The sequence below is a fragment of the Rhagoletis zephyria genome, unplaced genomic scaffold (assembly GCF_001687245.7).
Source record: "Rhagoletis zephyria isolate East Lansing unplaced genomic scaffold, Rhagoletis_zephyria_1.1 Rzeph_scaffold_01081, whole genome shotgun sequence".
Lineage (NCBI taxonomy): Eukaryota > Metazoa > Arthropoda > Insecta > Diptera > Tephritidae > Rhagoletis > Rhagoletis zephyria.
Genome location: NW_016158165.1, coordinates 22,402 through 35,872, shown reverse-complemented (window position 1 = coordinate 35,872; position 13,471 = coordinate 22,402). Strand labels below are relative to the sequence as shown.

The following is a 13,471-nucleotide window of genomic DNA, read 5'->3' as shown; positions in this document are numbered from 1 at the left end:
ACCGTTCTACCAATTTGTACCAAACTCGGTGTGGTTATTCTACTTTCCACATGGAAGAAAAGCGCTGAAAATTATTGAAATCGGACTAAAATTATGACCGCTTATCATATAACGGTAAATTTCAGAAATGCTTGAAACTTCAATATTTCGAAATTTAAGGACGCTAATTTACTCAAGATTGATACACCCCGGCTTACCATCTAGCGGTAGCTTTCGGAAAGGTGAACAACATATATTTAATACTTGCGCCGGGTATTTAATGTTCGGCTCCGCCCGAACTTAGACTTTCTTACTTGTTTTTTTTGGCTCGGAAAAATTTTTCGGCCGAATTAAACGCGATTTTGTTTTTCAGGCAAAAATCGATTATTCGAATTGACAGTGAGACTTTTTTTTTAAATGCCCATAACTTTGTCAAAATTTAACAGATTCCAACAATGATTTTACTCAAATGTCAGTAATTCTTGTCACTTCAAGATAGAATGATATAATTATTGATTGTCATTTTTTTTAATTTTTTATTTAACAATAAACAAAAAGTGCAATTTTTTTTTTAAATTTAATTTCTCAAAAAGTGTATTTTTTTTTCTCTCAAACTTTTTTACCGGGAAAGAGACACTTTGAACTACAATCAACCCAAATCTCTAATAGCGAAGATTTTTNCTGTATTGTGGAAAGTGTGTTCTAATATCTATTTGATACACAAAAAATGATCACGGCTGTACTTTTTCACATCATAGAATCAACTAAAATGTGTAAATTCAACAATTTTTGTTGAGCTTGGGCCCGTTTTTAATGAAAAACTGTTATGGAAAAGCAACAACAATTTGAAAAAATGGTAGAACTGATAGATATTTCGGAAATCCCCACATTTCCTCATCAGACTTCTTCAGCGGGATTCGAACCGATGATCCCAGCTGACTCAGCCAGTTACCTACGCACTGTGCTAAGTTCGCATTATAAACTGTTGTAGGGTCATTCCATTGAAAAGAGGAAAACGACATAAATTTAAATATGCACTAATTATATCTATTTCAGTAGTAACCTCTTTTTAAATGACTACATTTCATAAACCTGTGGGAAAATATTAAACAAATAAAAAGAAGTTGTAATTTTTGTCTATGGAAACTTTTATTGCATGCATAATTACTTTACAACAGTCACAAGGAGATGTCCCACCAGTCACAACTTTAAATATTTTTTAATATTTCTATGAACATCGTTTTTATTGAAAACGAATGCGTATAATTCATGTTTTACTACACAAATACATCGTTCGTGAAAATCAACCCTGTGGGGAAAATCTTTAGTTTTGAACTGGTGCGCTTCTAGTACATTTATAACCACTACTAGTTCGCGATAAATCTCTTTTGCATGCAAACAACTGGAGAATTTAACACGGCGATGAGAAATTGTCCCCCGCTGCATTACTTTTTCTATAGTTCAGAACCAGTTCTAAATTCGACATATGGGATCTAGTTCGCTTTGCACCCCATTTTCTATAGTTTCGAACCAGTTGTAAACGAAAAAAGTAACAAGATGTTTTCTTTTTGGGTTACCATGGTAGTAATTTTTAATTATTTGCAGAGAAATGTATTTTCAATCTGAAATCAAATTTGTTTGAATGAATGTAAATTAAATTGTACATTTGAAAACACGTTTACATACCTTGGGCTGTAGCTGGATTTGCAGAGGTGCTGACTGTTATTGGTTATATTCCAGAAGGTGTTAAGATGATAACACAAATATTAGTTTTGTATTACCAAACTATGAAAAAGCATCTGCGACGTGCAGACTGAAGGCGTATTTGAACGAAAAACCCGCCAAGCAAAAATCTATTTAAAATAAACAAGCCCCCGCTGCATCCCTTTTTCAGTAGTTACGAACAAGTTCAAAATTCGCCAGATGAGATCTCGTTCGTTCTACATCCCTTTTTCTATAGTTTTGAGCCAATTCTAAATTCGTCATTTTAGATATATATTTCTAAAATTGTTTTTTAAAAGTACCACATATCGCTGCTTTTGAACTGGTGGCGATCTAGTTACTATCGGACTGGTTCGTTTTTGGCGATAAAGATCTAGTACAGAACTACAAATTTGGTTCACCAGTTCGGGGTTTCCCTACAGGGAAGTGTTTTGGCTAAAATTCATCTTTGAGTGCACGAGGGTAAAATAGAGTTATTTTCAGTGTCCCACTAGTCACATTCATTCAAATGATAGTTATATAAAACAAATAAATCATTTGGTATTTTTGTTGAAGAAATTTTATACATTAGTTATCGTTCTAAGACAAAAAATACCTTTCGCTCTTGTGTAAGTTCCCACGACATAGTTAAAATTCACAATTGATAACATTCTGGAGTAAAATGTCCCACTAGTTGCAATGGAATGGCCCTGTTGCTCTTTCCACATTTTTCATGTGAGCCAAGTACAATCAAGCGCTGCAATTCCAGTGATATTTTTGGTTTCCAGTGCTAGTATTGGTTTTGTTGGTCTTTGGTAATAATTCTATTTTTAGAATGTTTAACTTCTAGGTATGTTATTTGTTTTTGTTATTTATTGCCTTATAGCAATTATATTCAACAATTTTTATTGAGCTTGAGGCCGTTTTTTAGAGAAAAACTATTCTGGAAAAGCAACAACAACTTGAAAAAATCACGACATTTCCTCATCAGACTTCTTCAGCGGGATTCGAACCGACGAACCAGCCAGTTGCCTACGCACTGTGCTAAGTTCGCCTTATAAAATGTTGTTGCCTTTTCCTTTTTTTTCATGTGAGCCAACTACAATTTCCCGCAGCTATTCCAGTGCTACTTTAACTTGATCATGTGGTTGTTGGTTTTTGTTAAAATGTAATTCTATTTTTAGAATGTTTAACTTGTAGGTGTGTTCGTCCTTAAGTTATTGGTTTTTGTTATTAATGGCCTTATAACAATTATATTCAACAATTTTTATTGAGCTCGAGGCCGTTTTTTAATGAAAAACTATTGTGGAAAAGCAACAACAATTTAAATCAAGGAAGCAAGTTTAAGTTCGGGCGGAGCCGAACATTAAATACCCGGCGCAAGTATTTATTTCTTTATTTATTTATTTCAAAGAGACAATTCACTACAAAGGTTCTTACTGACTAAAACGATAGCTTAGACTTAGATTACGAAATAGAGTTAAGTGAATTATTAAACGCTGTTTTCGGCAAAGAAAAATCAAGCCTAATGGAATTCGAGATCTCGTTGAGTTCAAGAAGTGATCGTGCCAAAGGAGCGTTTCTCGCATAATTGGTAGTGAGTTTCTTTAAATAAAAGGGATGATAAGAACGTTACGTCTTCGTTGGAGTAAGAAAGTTAATAGCTTGAAGCAAGGAGGGGCAATCAATTTCCCCATTTATAACACCAAATATAAAGCACAAAGATGATTTCTAAAGATTTAAGATTTATAGGGAGGAGACGGGAATGATAGGAAGGGATCGGATCACAAAAATTTATAGGTCGAAGGGCGAACTTTAGGAAAACTTTTTGAATACGCTCAATTCTGTCAACTGAGAACTTGTGATAGGGTCGCCAGATAAATGCAGCGTATTCAAGCTTGGGACGAACGTAGGTTGAGTATAGCAGTTTTAGGCTATAAGGATCTGAAGAATTAGAGCTATTTCGCCGAATGAAACCTAAGGTAGCAAACGATTTTGAAATTATGTAATTAATATGATTGTTAAATGAAAAAGAAGAATCAAAGATAACTCCGAGATCTTTAACCTCATCTAAAGAATGAAGAAGTGTACCGGAGATACTATAGTTCGTATGTAAAACGTCGCGAATTTTTGAAAATATAGCTATGTATATGAATTATAGCTACTGCTATATGGTAACCCGGGGGTATCAATTTTGAGTAAATTATCGTCCTTAAATTCCGAAATATTGAAGTTTCAAGCATTTTTGATTTCAATAATTTTCAATATTTACTGATTTATCGAAGATTTCGTATGTCTCCAAATTACCGTTATATGGGATGTGGGCGTGGTTATTGTCCAATTTTAAAATTTTCGGCCATTTGATATGCTGTAGCAAGATATACACATGTAACCATAAGTGGGCGTGGCTACGCCCATTTCCCAAAAATTTATAATATTCTTATTTTTCGTCTAAAAATTATTATAAATACCAATTTTCAGTAAATAATCTTCAGTAGTTACTAAAATATCGCAGTTTTCGTATTTCTGAAAATGACCTTTATATGGGAGGTATGTAGGTAGATCCGATTTTGCCCATTTTCAATACCATCCGTCCTACGCCCGAAAGATGTGCGNCTATTGTGGAAAAGCAACAACAATTTAAATCAAGGAAGCAAGTTTAAGTTCGGGCGGAGCCGAACATTAAATACCCGGCGCAAGTATTTATTTCTTTATTTATTTATTTCAAAGAGACAATTCACTACAAAGGTTCTTACTGACTAAAACGATAGCTTAGACTTAGATTACGAAATAGAGTTAAGTGAATTATTAAACGCTGTTTTCGGCAAAGAAAAATCAAGCCTAATGGAATTCGAGATCTCGTTGAGTTCAAGAAGTGATCGTGCCAAAGGAGCGTTTCTCGCATAATTGGTAGTGAGTTTCTTTAAATAAAAGGGATGATAAGAACGTTACGTCTTCGTTGGAGTAAGAAAGTTAATAGCTTGAAGCAAGGAGGGGCAATCAATTTCCCCATTTATAACACCAAATATAAAGCACAAAGATGATTTCTAAAGATTTAAGATTTATAGGGAGGAGACGGGAATGATAGGAAGGGATCGGATCACAAAAATTTATAGGTCGAAGGGCGAACTTTAGGAAAACTTTTTGAATACGCTCAATTCTGTCAACTGAGAACTTGTGATAGGGTCGCCAGATAAATGCAGCGTATTCAAGCTTGGGACGAACGTAGGTTGAGTATAGCAGTTTTAGGCTATAAGGATCTGAAGAATTAGAGCTATTTCGCCGAATGAAACCTAAGGTAGCAAACGATTTTGAAATTATGTAATTAATATGATTGTTAAATGAAAAAGAAGAATCAAAGATAACTCCGAGATCTTTAACCTCATCTAAAGAATGAAGAAGTGTACCGGAGATACTATAGTTCGTATGTAAAACGTCGCGAATTTTTGAAAATATAGCTATGTATATGAATTATAGCTACTGCTATATGGTAACCCGGGGGTATCAATTTTGAGTAAATTATCGTCCTTAAATTCCGAAATATTGAAGTTTCAAGCATTTTTGATTTCAATAATTTTCAATATTTACTGATTTATCGAAGATTTCGTATGTCTCCAAATTACCGTTATATGGGATGTGGGCGTGGTTATTGTCCAATTTTAAAATTTTCGGCCATTTGATATGCTGTAGCAAGATATACACATGTAACCATAAGTGGGCGTGGCTACGCCCATTTCCCAAAAATTTATAATATTCTTATTTTTCGTCTAAAAATTATTATAAATACCAATTTTCAGTAAATAATCTTCAGTAGTTACTAAAATATCGCAGTTTTCGTATTTCTGAAAATGACCTTTATATGGGAGGTATGTAGGTAGATCCGATTTTGCCCATTTTCAATACCATCCGTCCTACGCCCGAAAGATGTGCGCGTACCAAGTTTCGTTAAGATATCTCAATTTTTAACCGAGTTATCGTGTGTACAGACGGACGGACGGACGGACGAACAGACAGTCACCGCTTAATCGATTTCTCTTTTCATTCTGATCATTTATTTATACATTTGTCTATATCTATCTCAATTCGTTTTGTCTGTTACAAACAACCGTTATGTGAACAAAGTTATAATACCCTTGTGCAAAAAGGCGCTCGGGTATAAAAATGGCAGAAGTGACGACCCAGCTGACTCATGTAGTTGCCTACACACTGTGCTAAGTTCGCCTTATAAACTGTTGTTGCTTTTTCCACTTTGGCTCATATGAAAACCGTGTGGACATGTTTTCTTATCGCTCCGTATTTTGTGTAACAATAATCACAATTCGGTGAATCTTACGTTAATTTATTTATTCTTTTATGGTTGAGAAACCGTGAGACAGTGACTCTGCATTATTATAATAAATAAATATTAAATTAATCAAGTAATTTATTCATCATGCCTTGTGTTTGTGGTCATAAGGCTGACCGGGCTCAATCGAAGGTTCAGTGCGCCAAGTGCAAAATATTTTCTCACTTGGCTTGGTATGCAGCAGGCTGATCTCGACTTTTTGCTAAGTTTGGGTAAGGTTTTCGTTTGTAAAGCGTGAATGGATGAGCGTCGTGCTCTATTCGCACGCCTGCACCACCAGTGTTGCCGTTTTGATCCAAATGGATCAAAATGATACGTTTTTCATCGAATTTTTAAAATATACTTTTATTTTAAGCTTAGTATAATGTGTGATACATTTTCATTCACAAGTTGAGGGTAACTCTTCCCATCTTAAGACTTTTATGATTTTGTGGCCACACATTCAGTTTGTTTGCTTTCATTTAACATACCATCTTTCATCGTCATATGGCATCATGTTAGCTACAGACAACTAGCCTGTTCCCGTACTCCAGGATTTAGTCAGAAATAATCCGAAGTCGTTTCCTTTCACACATGTATCATATATGTTGCGAACAATTTCTCACTAAATCATGGAGTGCGGAAACAGGCTAATATTGTCGTTCCTTTTCCTTTGTGTTTTTGAAGCTGTCGGGTGTAGTACTGGGCTAAAGTCAGTGTCACACGATTGGTACATTTGTACAGATTTGTACATTTTGGCAGTCACAGAGTGGTGTTCTTTAGAAATTTGAGTTCAGCTCAATAAAAGAATTTCCAAACAACACTACTCTGTATCTGCCAAAATGTACAAATGTACCAATCGTGTAACACTGCCTTAAGTATTTCATCGAGAGTAATGCAGTAAGTATTGTGAAAATTACTTTTATGTGTTTACAGTGTTAAACACCAATTTGATATATTTTAGTTAAGTTTGCAAATGCATTCAACTGTTACCGAGTACAAAAGCTTTATTTTCACTCTGTATTTTACATAAAAACCAAAAAATTATTATTAAAAACTGTCAACGAATTAAAAATATAAACTACCATTTTAATTTAAGAATTAGAAGTTTTATTGAAGATTGATACTTAAAATATTTTTTCATGATACTTTCGATCCATTTTAGAAAATTTTGGTTATACATTTCTTCTGAACGCCGCGGCAACACTGTCCACCACCCGTCTGAGGGCACTAGTACCATAGCACCTAAAACTAATAGTGATACTGTGTCAAATAAGCAAATCAACAAGCAACAATTAACGATGTCAACTATTGGTACTCGGGCCTATGCTGTGTATCATCTGCACTTCAGATATTCCAACTAGCAAGGATATACTCCCATCCACCTTCGCTGATGATACCGCCCAACAGAGCATCAAGAGTACTAGAGGAACATTTACTATGCATAGAAGAATGGCTGTCAAACTGGCGCATAAAAGTCAACGAACAGAGGTGGAAACATACAACATTTTCACTCAGACCGCAAGTATGCCCCCAATCAAATTAAATAATGTCCATATTCCACAAGCCAATGAGGTGACATATCTAGGAATACACTTGGATAGGAGACTAACTTGGCGCAAATACATATCAACCAAGATTACACAAATCAAGCTAAAGGTAGCTAGCGTGCACTGGCTTATAAACAGTAAATCAAAACTGAAACTAGATTATAAAGTACTTGTATATAATACAGTCATTAAGCCTGTATGGATGTATGGTATTCAACTGTGGGGTACTAAGGGCCTTAACGGGGGCACCGTGGTATGTCCGCAATGAAAATATACATAGAGACTTTGGTATACCGATGGTTAAATCTGTAATCGACATCAGCACATTCGTATCTCTCATCGGGCTACATTGANATTTTAGTTAAGTTTGCAAATGCATTCAACTGTTACCGAGTACAAAAGCTTTATTTTCACTCTGTATTTTACATAAAAACCAAAAAATTATTATTAAAAACTGTCAACGAATTAAAAATATAAACTACCATTTTAATTTAAGAATTAGAAGTTTTATTGAAGATTGATACTTAAAATATTTTTTCATGATACTTTCGATCCATTTTAGAAAATTTTGGTTATACATTTCTTCTGAACGCCGCGGCAACACTGTCCACCACCCGTCTGAGGGCACTAGTACCATAGCACCTAAAACTAATAGTGATACTGTGTCAAATAAGCAAATCAACAAGCAACAATTAACGATGTCAACTATTGGTACTCGGGCCTATGCTGTGTATCATCTGCACTTCAGATATTCCAACTAGCAAGGATATACTCCCATCCACCTTCGCTGATGATACCGCCCAACAGAGCATCAAGAGTACTAGAGGAACATTTACTATGCATAGAAGAATGGCTGTCAAACTGGCGCATAAAAGTCAACGAACAGAGGTGGAAACATACAACATTTTCACTCAGACCGCAAGTATGCCCCCAATCAAATTAAATAATGTCCATATTCCACAAGCCAATGAGGTGACATATCTAGGAATACACTTGGATAGGAGACTAACTTGGCGCAAATACATATCAACCAAGATTACACAAATCAAGCTAAAGGTAGCTAGCGTGCACTGGCTTATAAACAGTAAATCAAAACTGAAACTAGATTATAAAGTACTTGTATATAATACAGTCATTAAGCCTGTATGGATGTATGGTATTCAACTGTGGGGTACTAAGGGCCTTAACGGGGGCACCGTGGTATGTCCGCAATGAAAATATACATAGAGACTTTGGTATACCGATGGTTAAATCTGTAATCGACATCAGCACATTCGTATCTCTCATCGGGCTACATTGAGAGGAAAGCGGTACAGTGGCGCAGGGCGTGTGCGCGACCACATAATCGGCACCTATTGGACTCCGTGCTACGGCGTGATCTGTAAGAAGACATTTTAAAGGAAAGACTTTAGTGGGGGTGCCATTTTAAATTTATGAGTCTTTGAGATTTTCTCGTGAAGTATAAGAGCTTTAGATGATAGTTATGCAGGGGGGAGGACACATAATTTGCCAATATTTCGAGTAATCACTCCAAGCTGGGTCTTTACATCTACAACCCGAACATTTTGGTCAGGACCGACGTGCAAGTTTGTTACCCGACCTAGTCGCCACTCGTTTGGTGGGAGCAAATCATCTTTAACGACCACCAAGTCGCCTTCCTTGACATTCGTTTGCGGATGTTTCCATTTATACCGCTTGTGGAGCTCTTTGAGGTACTCATTCTTCCACCGGGTGCTGAATTGATGATGGAGCACTTTGAGCTTCTGCCACTTCAGCGTNGCAAATCATCTTTAATGACCACCAAGTCGCCTTCCTTGACATTCGTTTGCGGATGTTTCCATTTATACCGCTTGTGGAGCTCTTTGAGGTACTCATTCTTCCACCGGGTGCTGGATTGATGATGGAGCACTTTGAGCTTCTGCCACTTCAGCGTCAAAGAGAGGTCTTCAGCATTGGACTCAGGTAGAGACAATAAGGGAGCTCCCCACAAAAAGTGTCCAGGGGTCAGAGCTTGTAAATCCTGCGGATCCTGAGAGATAGGAGAAAGGAGCCTAGAGTTGAGGACCGCTTCAATTCTAATCAGCAGAGTTGAGAATTCTTCAAAGCTGTATTTATGATTGCCGGCGACCTTAGTTAAATGGGATTTGAAGCTTTTGACCGCTGCCTCCCATAGTCCACCCATATGAGGGGCATAGGGTGGAATGAATTGCCAAGAAAATCCTTGAGCTACGTACTTGGTTGCAATGTCGGTGGACGCTTCTTTCACAAACGCTGCAAATTCTCTTTGAAGGACTCGTTGAGCACCGACGAAATTTTTTCCATTGTCCGACATGACTTTGTGGGGAGACCGCGGCGTCCAACAAATCTGGCGAATGCTACGCAAAACGCGTTTGAAGTCAAATCCGAGCAAGCTTCTAGGTGGATGGCCTTTGTAGAGAAGCACACGAAAACACATGCATATACTTTGATGTAGGACGCACGGCGAAGGGGGGACGTTTTGACCAGGAATGGGCCGGAAAATTCGAATCCGGTGGTGTGAAACGGAAGAGTGTAAGTCGCCCTTTCGGGGGGTAGCGCAGCCATTATTTGGGTTCTCATTTTCTGCTTATATAGGGTGCATATTTTGCTGTGGAAGATGCACTTTTTCACCTTGGGCTTGAGCCGTGGAATATAATACTCCTGTTGCACCATCCTTACCATCAATTGGTTTTCTGCATGTAACATTGTAGAGTGTAGAAAAGATAACAATAGAGAACAATAACGGGAGTCAGGAGGTACAATAATGGGATGGCGCTCGTTATAACTGTGGGTCGCATATTCAAGGCGTCCGTTTACCCGCATTACTCCGACATCGTCTATAACGGGGTTTAGTGTCAGCCAAGGACTCTTTTCGCTAATTGGCTGAGATGCCACCAGCGATAGTTTTCCCATAATATCGTTGTTGGGTCAAGAGGATGAACCGCAATTTGGCCTCATTTACTTCCTTCTGCGCTAGCATCAGCGTGTTGGGAATTGGGAGTTTGCGGGATGTTCGGATGAAGCGATACATATATGCGACTAACCTGAGTGCCCGAGGTAAAGAGGAGAACCTGTCAAGTATATCGGCGTCTTCGATGGTGTGGAAGACCTCTGTTCTGGCGGAGCGGCATTTGGGGGTGTGGGATTCGGCCAGCATGAGACATGCTTAACGAGCCACTCTGCACCCTTCCACCATAGTGAAGAACCGGCTAAATCCTGTGGTTTGCATCCTCTTGTGCCTAAGTCAGCTGGGTTGTCACCGGTGCGTACGTGGCGCCATGTGGCATTGCCGACGTTTTGGAGGATCTGCGATGTCCGATTCGCAACGTAAGTTTTCTATTGTGTGACTGTTTTTCCAGCCATGCTAAACCGATAGATTAGTCTGTCCACATAGTCAACTCGTGAGGCGGCAAGTCGAGCTGAGATCGAATGTGCTTTACCAATTTAGCGAGTAAAACTGCTCAGCAGAGTTCTAATCGAGGGAGACTCACGGTTTGAAGAGGTGCAACGCGGACGGAATTTTCGCTGATTTGTAATCTAAGATAAACGCAGGCACAAAAGGCCTTTTCGGAGGCGTCCGAAAATCCATGCAATTGAATGGGGTTATCTGGTGAAAATTGCACCCATCGGGGGATTTGTATGTCCTTTATCGCTGAGAGATTTTCGCGAAAGGCACTGCACTTGTGAAGTGCCACGGGGTTTACAGCCTCGCCCAGCCAGTTTCTTCCATCCAAAGTTGTTGGAAAAGTGTCTTGGCTATGATCATGATTGGCGATAGCCATCCTGCTGGGTCGAAAAGCTTCGCTACGGCTGACAAGATTTGCCTGTTAGTACTACAGTTCGCAGTTGGAAGAGGATCGTATGAGTATGAGAACGTTCTGTTAGCGCGTTCCACTGAATTCCGAGCGTCTTCGTCGAACTTGCGACTTGAAATTTTAGAAAGTCAGCATCTAAGAGGCTCGAACTGGGAATTGACTCGAGTAGGTTTGAGTGATTTGCTGTAATTTTCCTGATTGGAAATCCTGCAGACTTTAAAGCTTCGATAGTCAGAGACATCGAGTTAATTGTGGACTGTATTTCGTGCCCGCCTGAGAGGACATCATCTACATACGTTTCTCGGTTTACAATATTATTTACGAGAGCATAATCGCGCCTGCAATCTTCTGCTAATTGGTGAAGTGTTCGGATCGCCAAATATGGAGCACAGTTGACACCAAAGGTTACTGTCTTCAGTTTAAAATCTTCTATTGGAGAGTTGGGGGACTTGCGAAAGAGTATTCGCTGGAAGTCCTAATCTTCCTTGTGAATAAGAATTTGGCGGTACATTTTCTCAATGTCGCCGTTAAAAACAAACTTGTATGATTAGCATCAAGTCATTTTGCAAGACTGGGCCCGTGGGTAGCGCATCGTTTAAGGAATTCCCTGAGTGGGAGTTTTTAGAGGCATTAAAAACGACCCTAACCTTAGTGGTTTTGCTATCAGGTTTCAAGACAGCATGATGCGGCAAATAAAAGGAGAAATATTTCCCCTCATTTATAACTTCACGTGAAGAAGTGGGAGCCATGTGATCCATAGCCAAGTATTCATCCAATACCTCAGCGTATTTATGTTTTAGTTCCGGTCTTTTCTCCAGACTCCTTTCGATGCTGAGATATTGAAGCTGCGCTCCTAGTCGGGAGTGACCCAAGGCTATTTTGTCTGGAACCCCTTCTTTGAAGGGTAGTTTAACCATATAGCATCCCTCTGCTTGCCGAATTGTTGTCGAACGGTACAATTTCTCGCAGCGTTTATCATCTTCGGACAGCGTTTTCTCTGTGGAGACTTCTTCCTGTTCCCAGAATTTCCTTAAAAGACTGTTAAGGGAGTCGTTTTGCGATTCGGTGACACACGTGAAGAATGTTGATATTTTTTCAGCAATCGGCCCGCTGAGGATCCATCCGAATATCGTGTTTTGTGTCATAAGTGTACCACATACGTTGTGATGGAGTCCTTGTACCAGAATCTGTGGGGTGATATCGCTACCGATTACCATGTCGACTCTTCCGGATGAACAACAATTTGGATCTGCTGGTGATAATGTGGCAAGCTCGGTTAGATCGGGATTTGACACTTTGAAGGTTGGGAGGAAATGGGTAAGCTGCGGCAAAATGATTGCCTGAGCCTTTATTTTTTGAATCAGATCTGATGAACACAGTGTCAATTCGCAGACCTTTTTGGAATTTTGAACTACCAAGCCGCCTATTCCGGAAATTTCGTAGTGTATTTCTCGTGTTGGCAAGCCAAGGAGTTTTTGTAGTCGGGAGGCAACAAATGTCTTTTGTGATCCCTGATCTATAAGGGCTCGGATCTTATGGAATTCGCCAGCAAAGTATATGGGTACTATTGCTGTTGGCAGAAGGGTTGCTACTCGCGAAATGTGACGAGACTTTATTCACGTTATTTTCCGTAAAACTTTGTGTTCGTGAGCCTTGCTTAATGTCTTTAGATGACGAAGGCACTTCATTATCTACCCTCAGTGTCGTCATTTGAGTTGCGTTTTTTTGGGGTTTTGAGTTTGGTTTTTGACCTTGGGGTTTTGATTGAAAATGTAATAACGAGTGATGTCTTTTTTGGCAATACACGCCTGAGAAATTGCTTTGTCATTCATTCTTTAAGTGTGAGTAGGAGAGGCAGTTTTCGCAATAGTTATTTTCCTTTACGAACTTGAGACGTTCTGGCACCAAAAGAGTTTTGAATCTTACGCAATGTTTCATTCCGTGATTTCTATTGCACAGTTTACATGAAACAGGTTTAGCGAACTCTGTATGGAAAGTTTGAGTCTTATTTTTATTAACAAAATTTGAACTTTGATTAACTGCTCTTGGGATAAAATTTTGAAATTGGGGTTTTATCTTGCCTG

At 38.6% G+C, this 13,471-nt stretch overlaps 1 protein-coding gene across 1 annotated transcript; it reads right to left on the bottom strand.

Moving 5' to 3' along the window:
* Positions 1–11,914: 11,914 nt before the first annotated feature.
* LOC108362736 (uncharacterized) lies at positions 11,915–12,604 on the bottom strand. The gene has a single exon (XM_017615854.1). The coding sequence runs from the start codon at positions 12,602–12,604 to the stop codon at positions 11,915–11,917; it is 690 nt and encodes a 229-aa protein (XP_017471343.1).
* Positions 12,605–13,471: the final 867 nt, after the last annotated feature.

Excerpts from the sequence above, each read along its gene's own strand:
- LOC108362736 (XM_017615854.1), bottom strand. The coding sequence starts at position 12,604 with ATGGTAATCGGTAGCGATATCACCCCACAGATTCTGGTACAAGGACTC.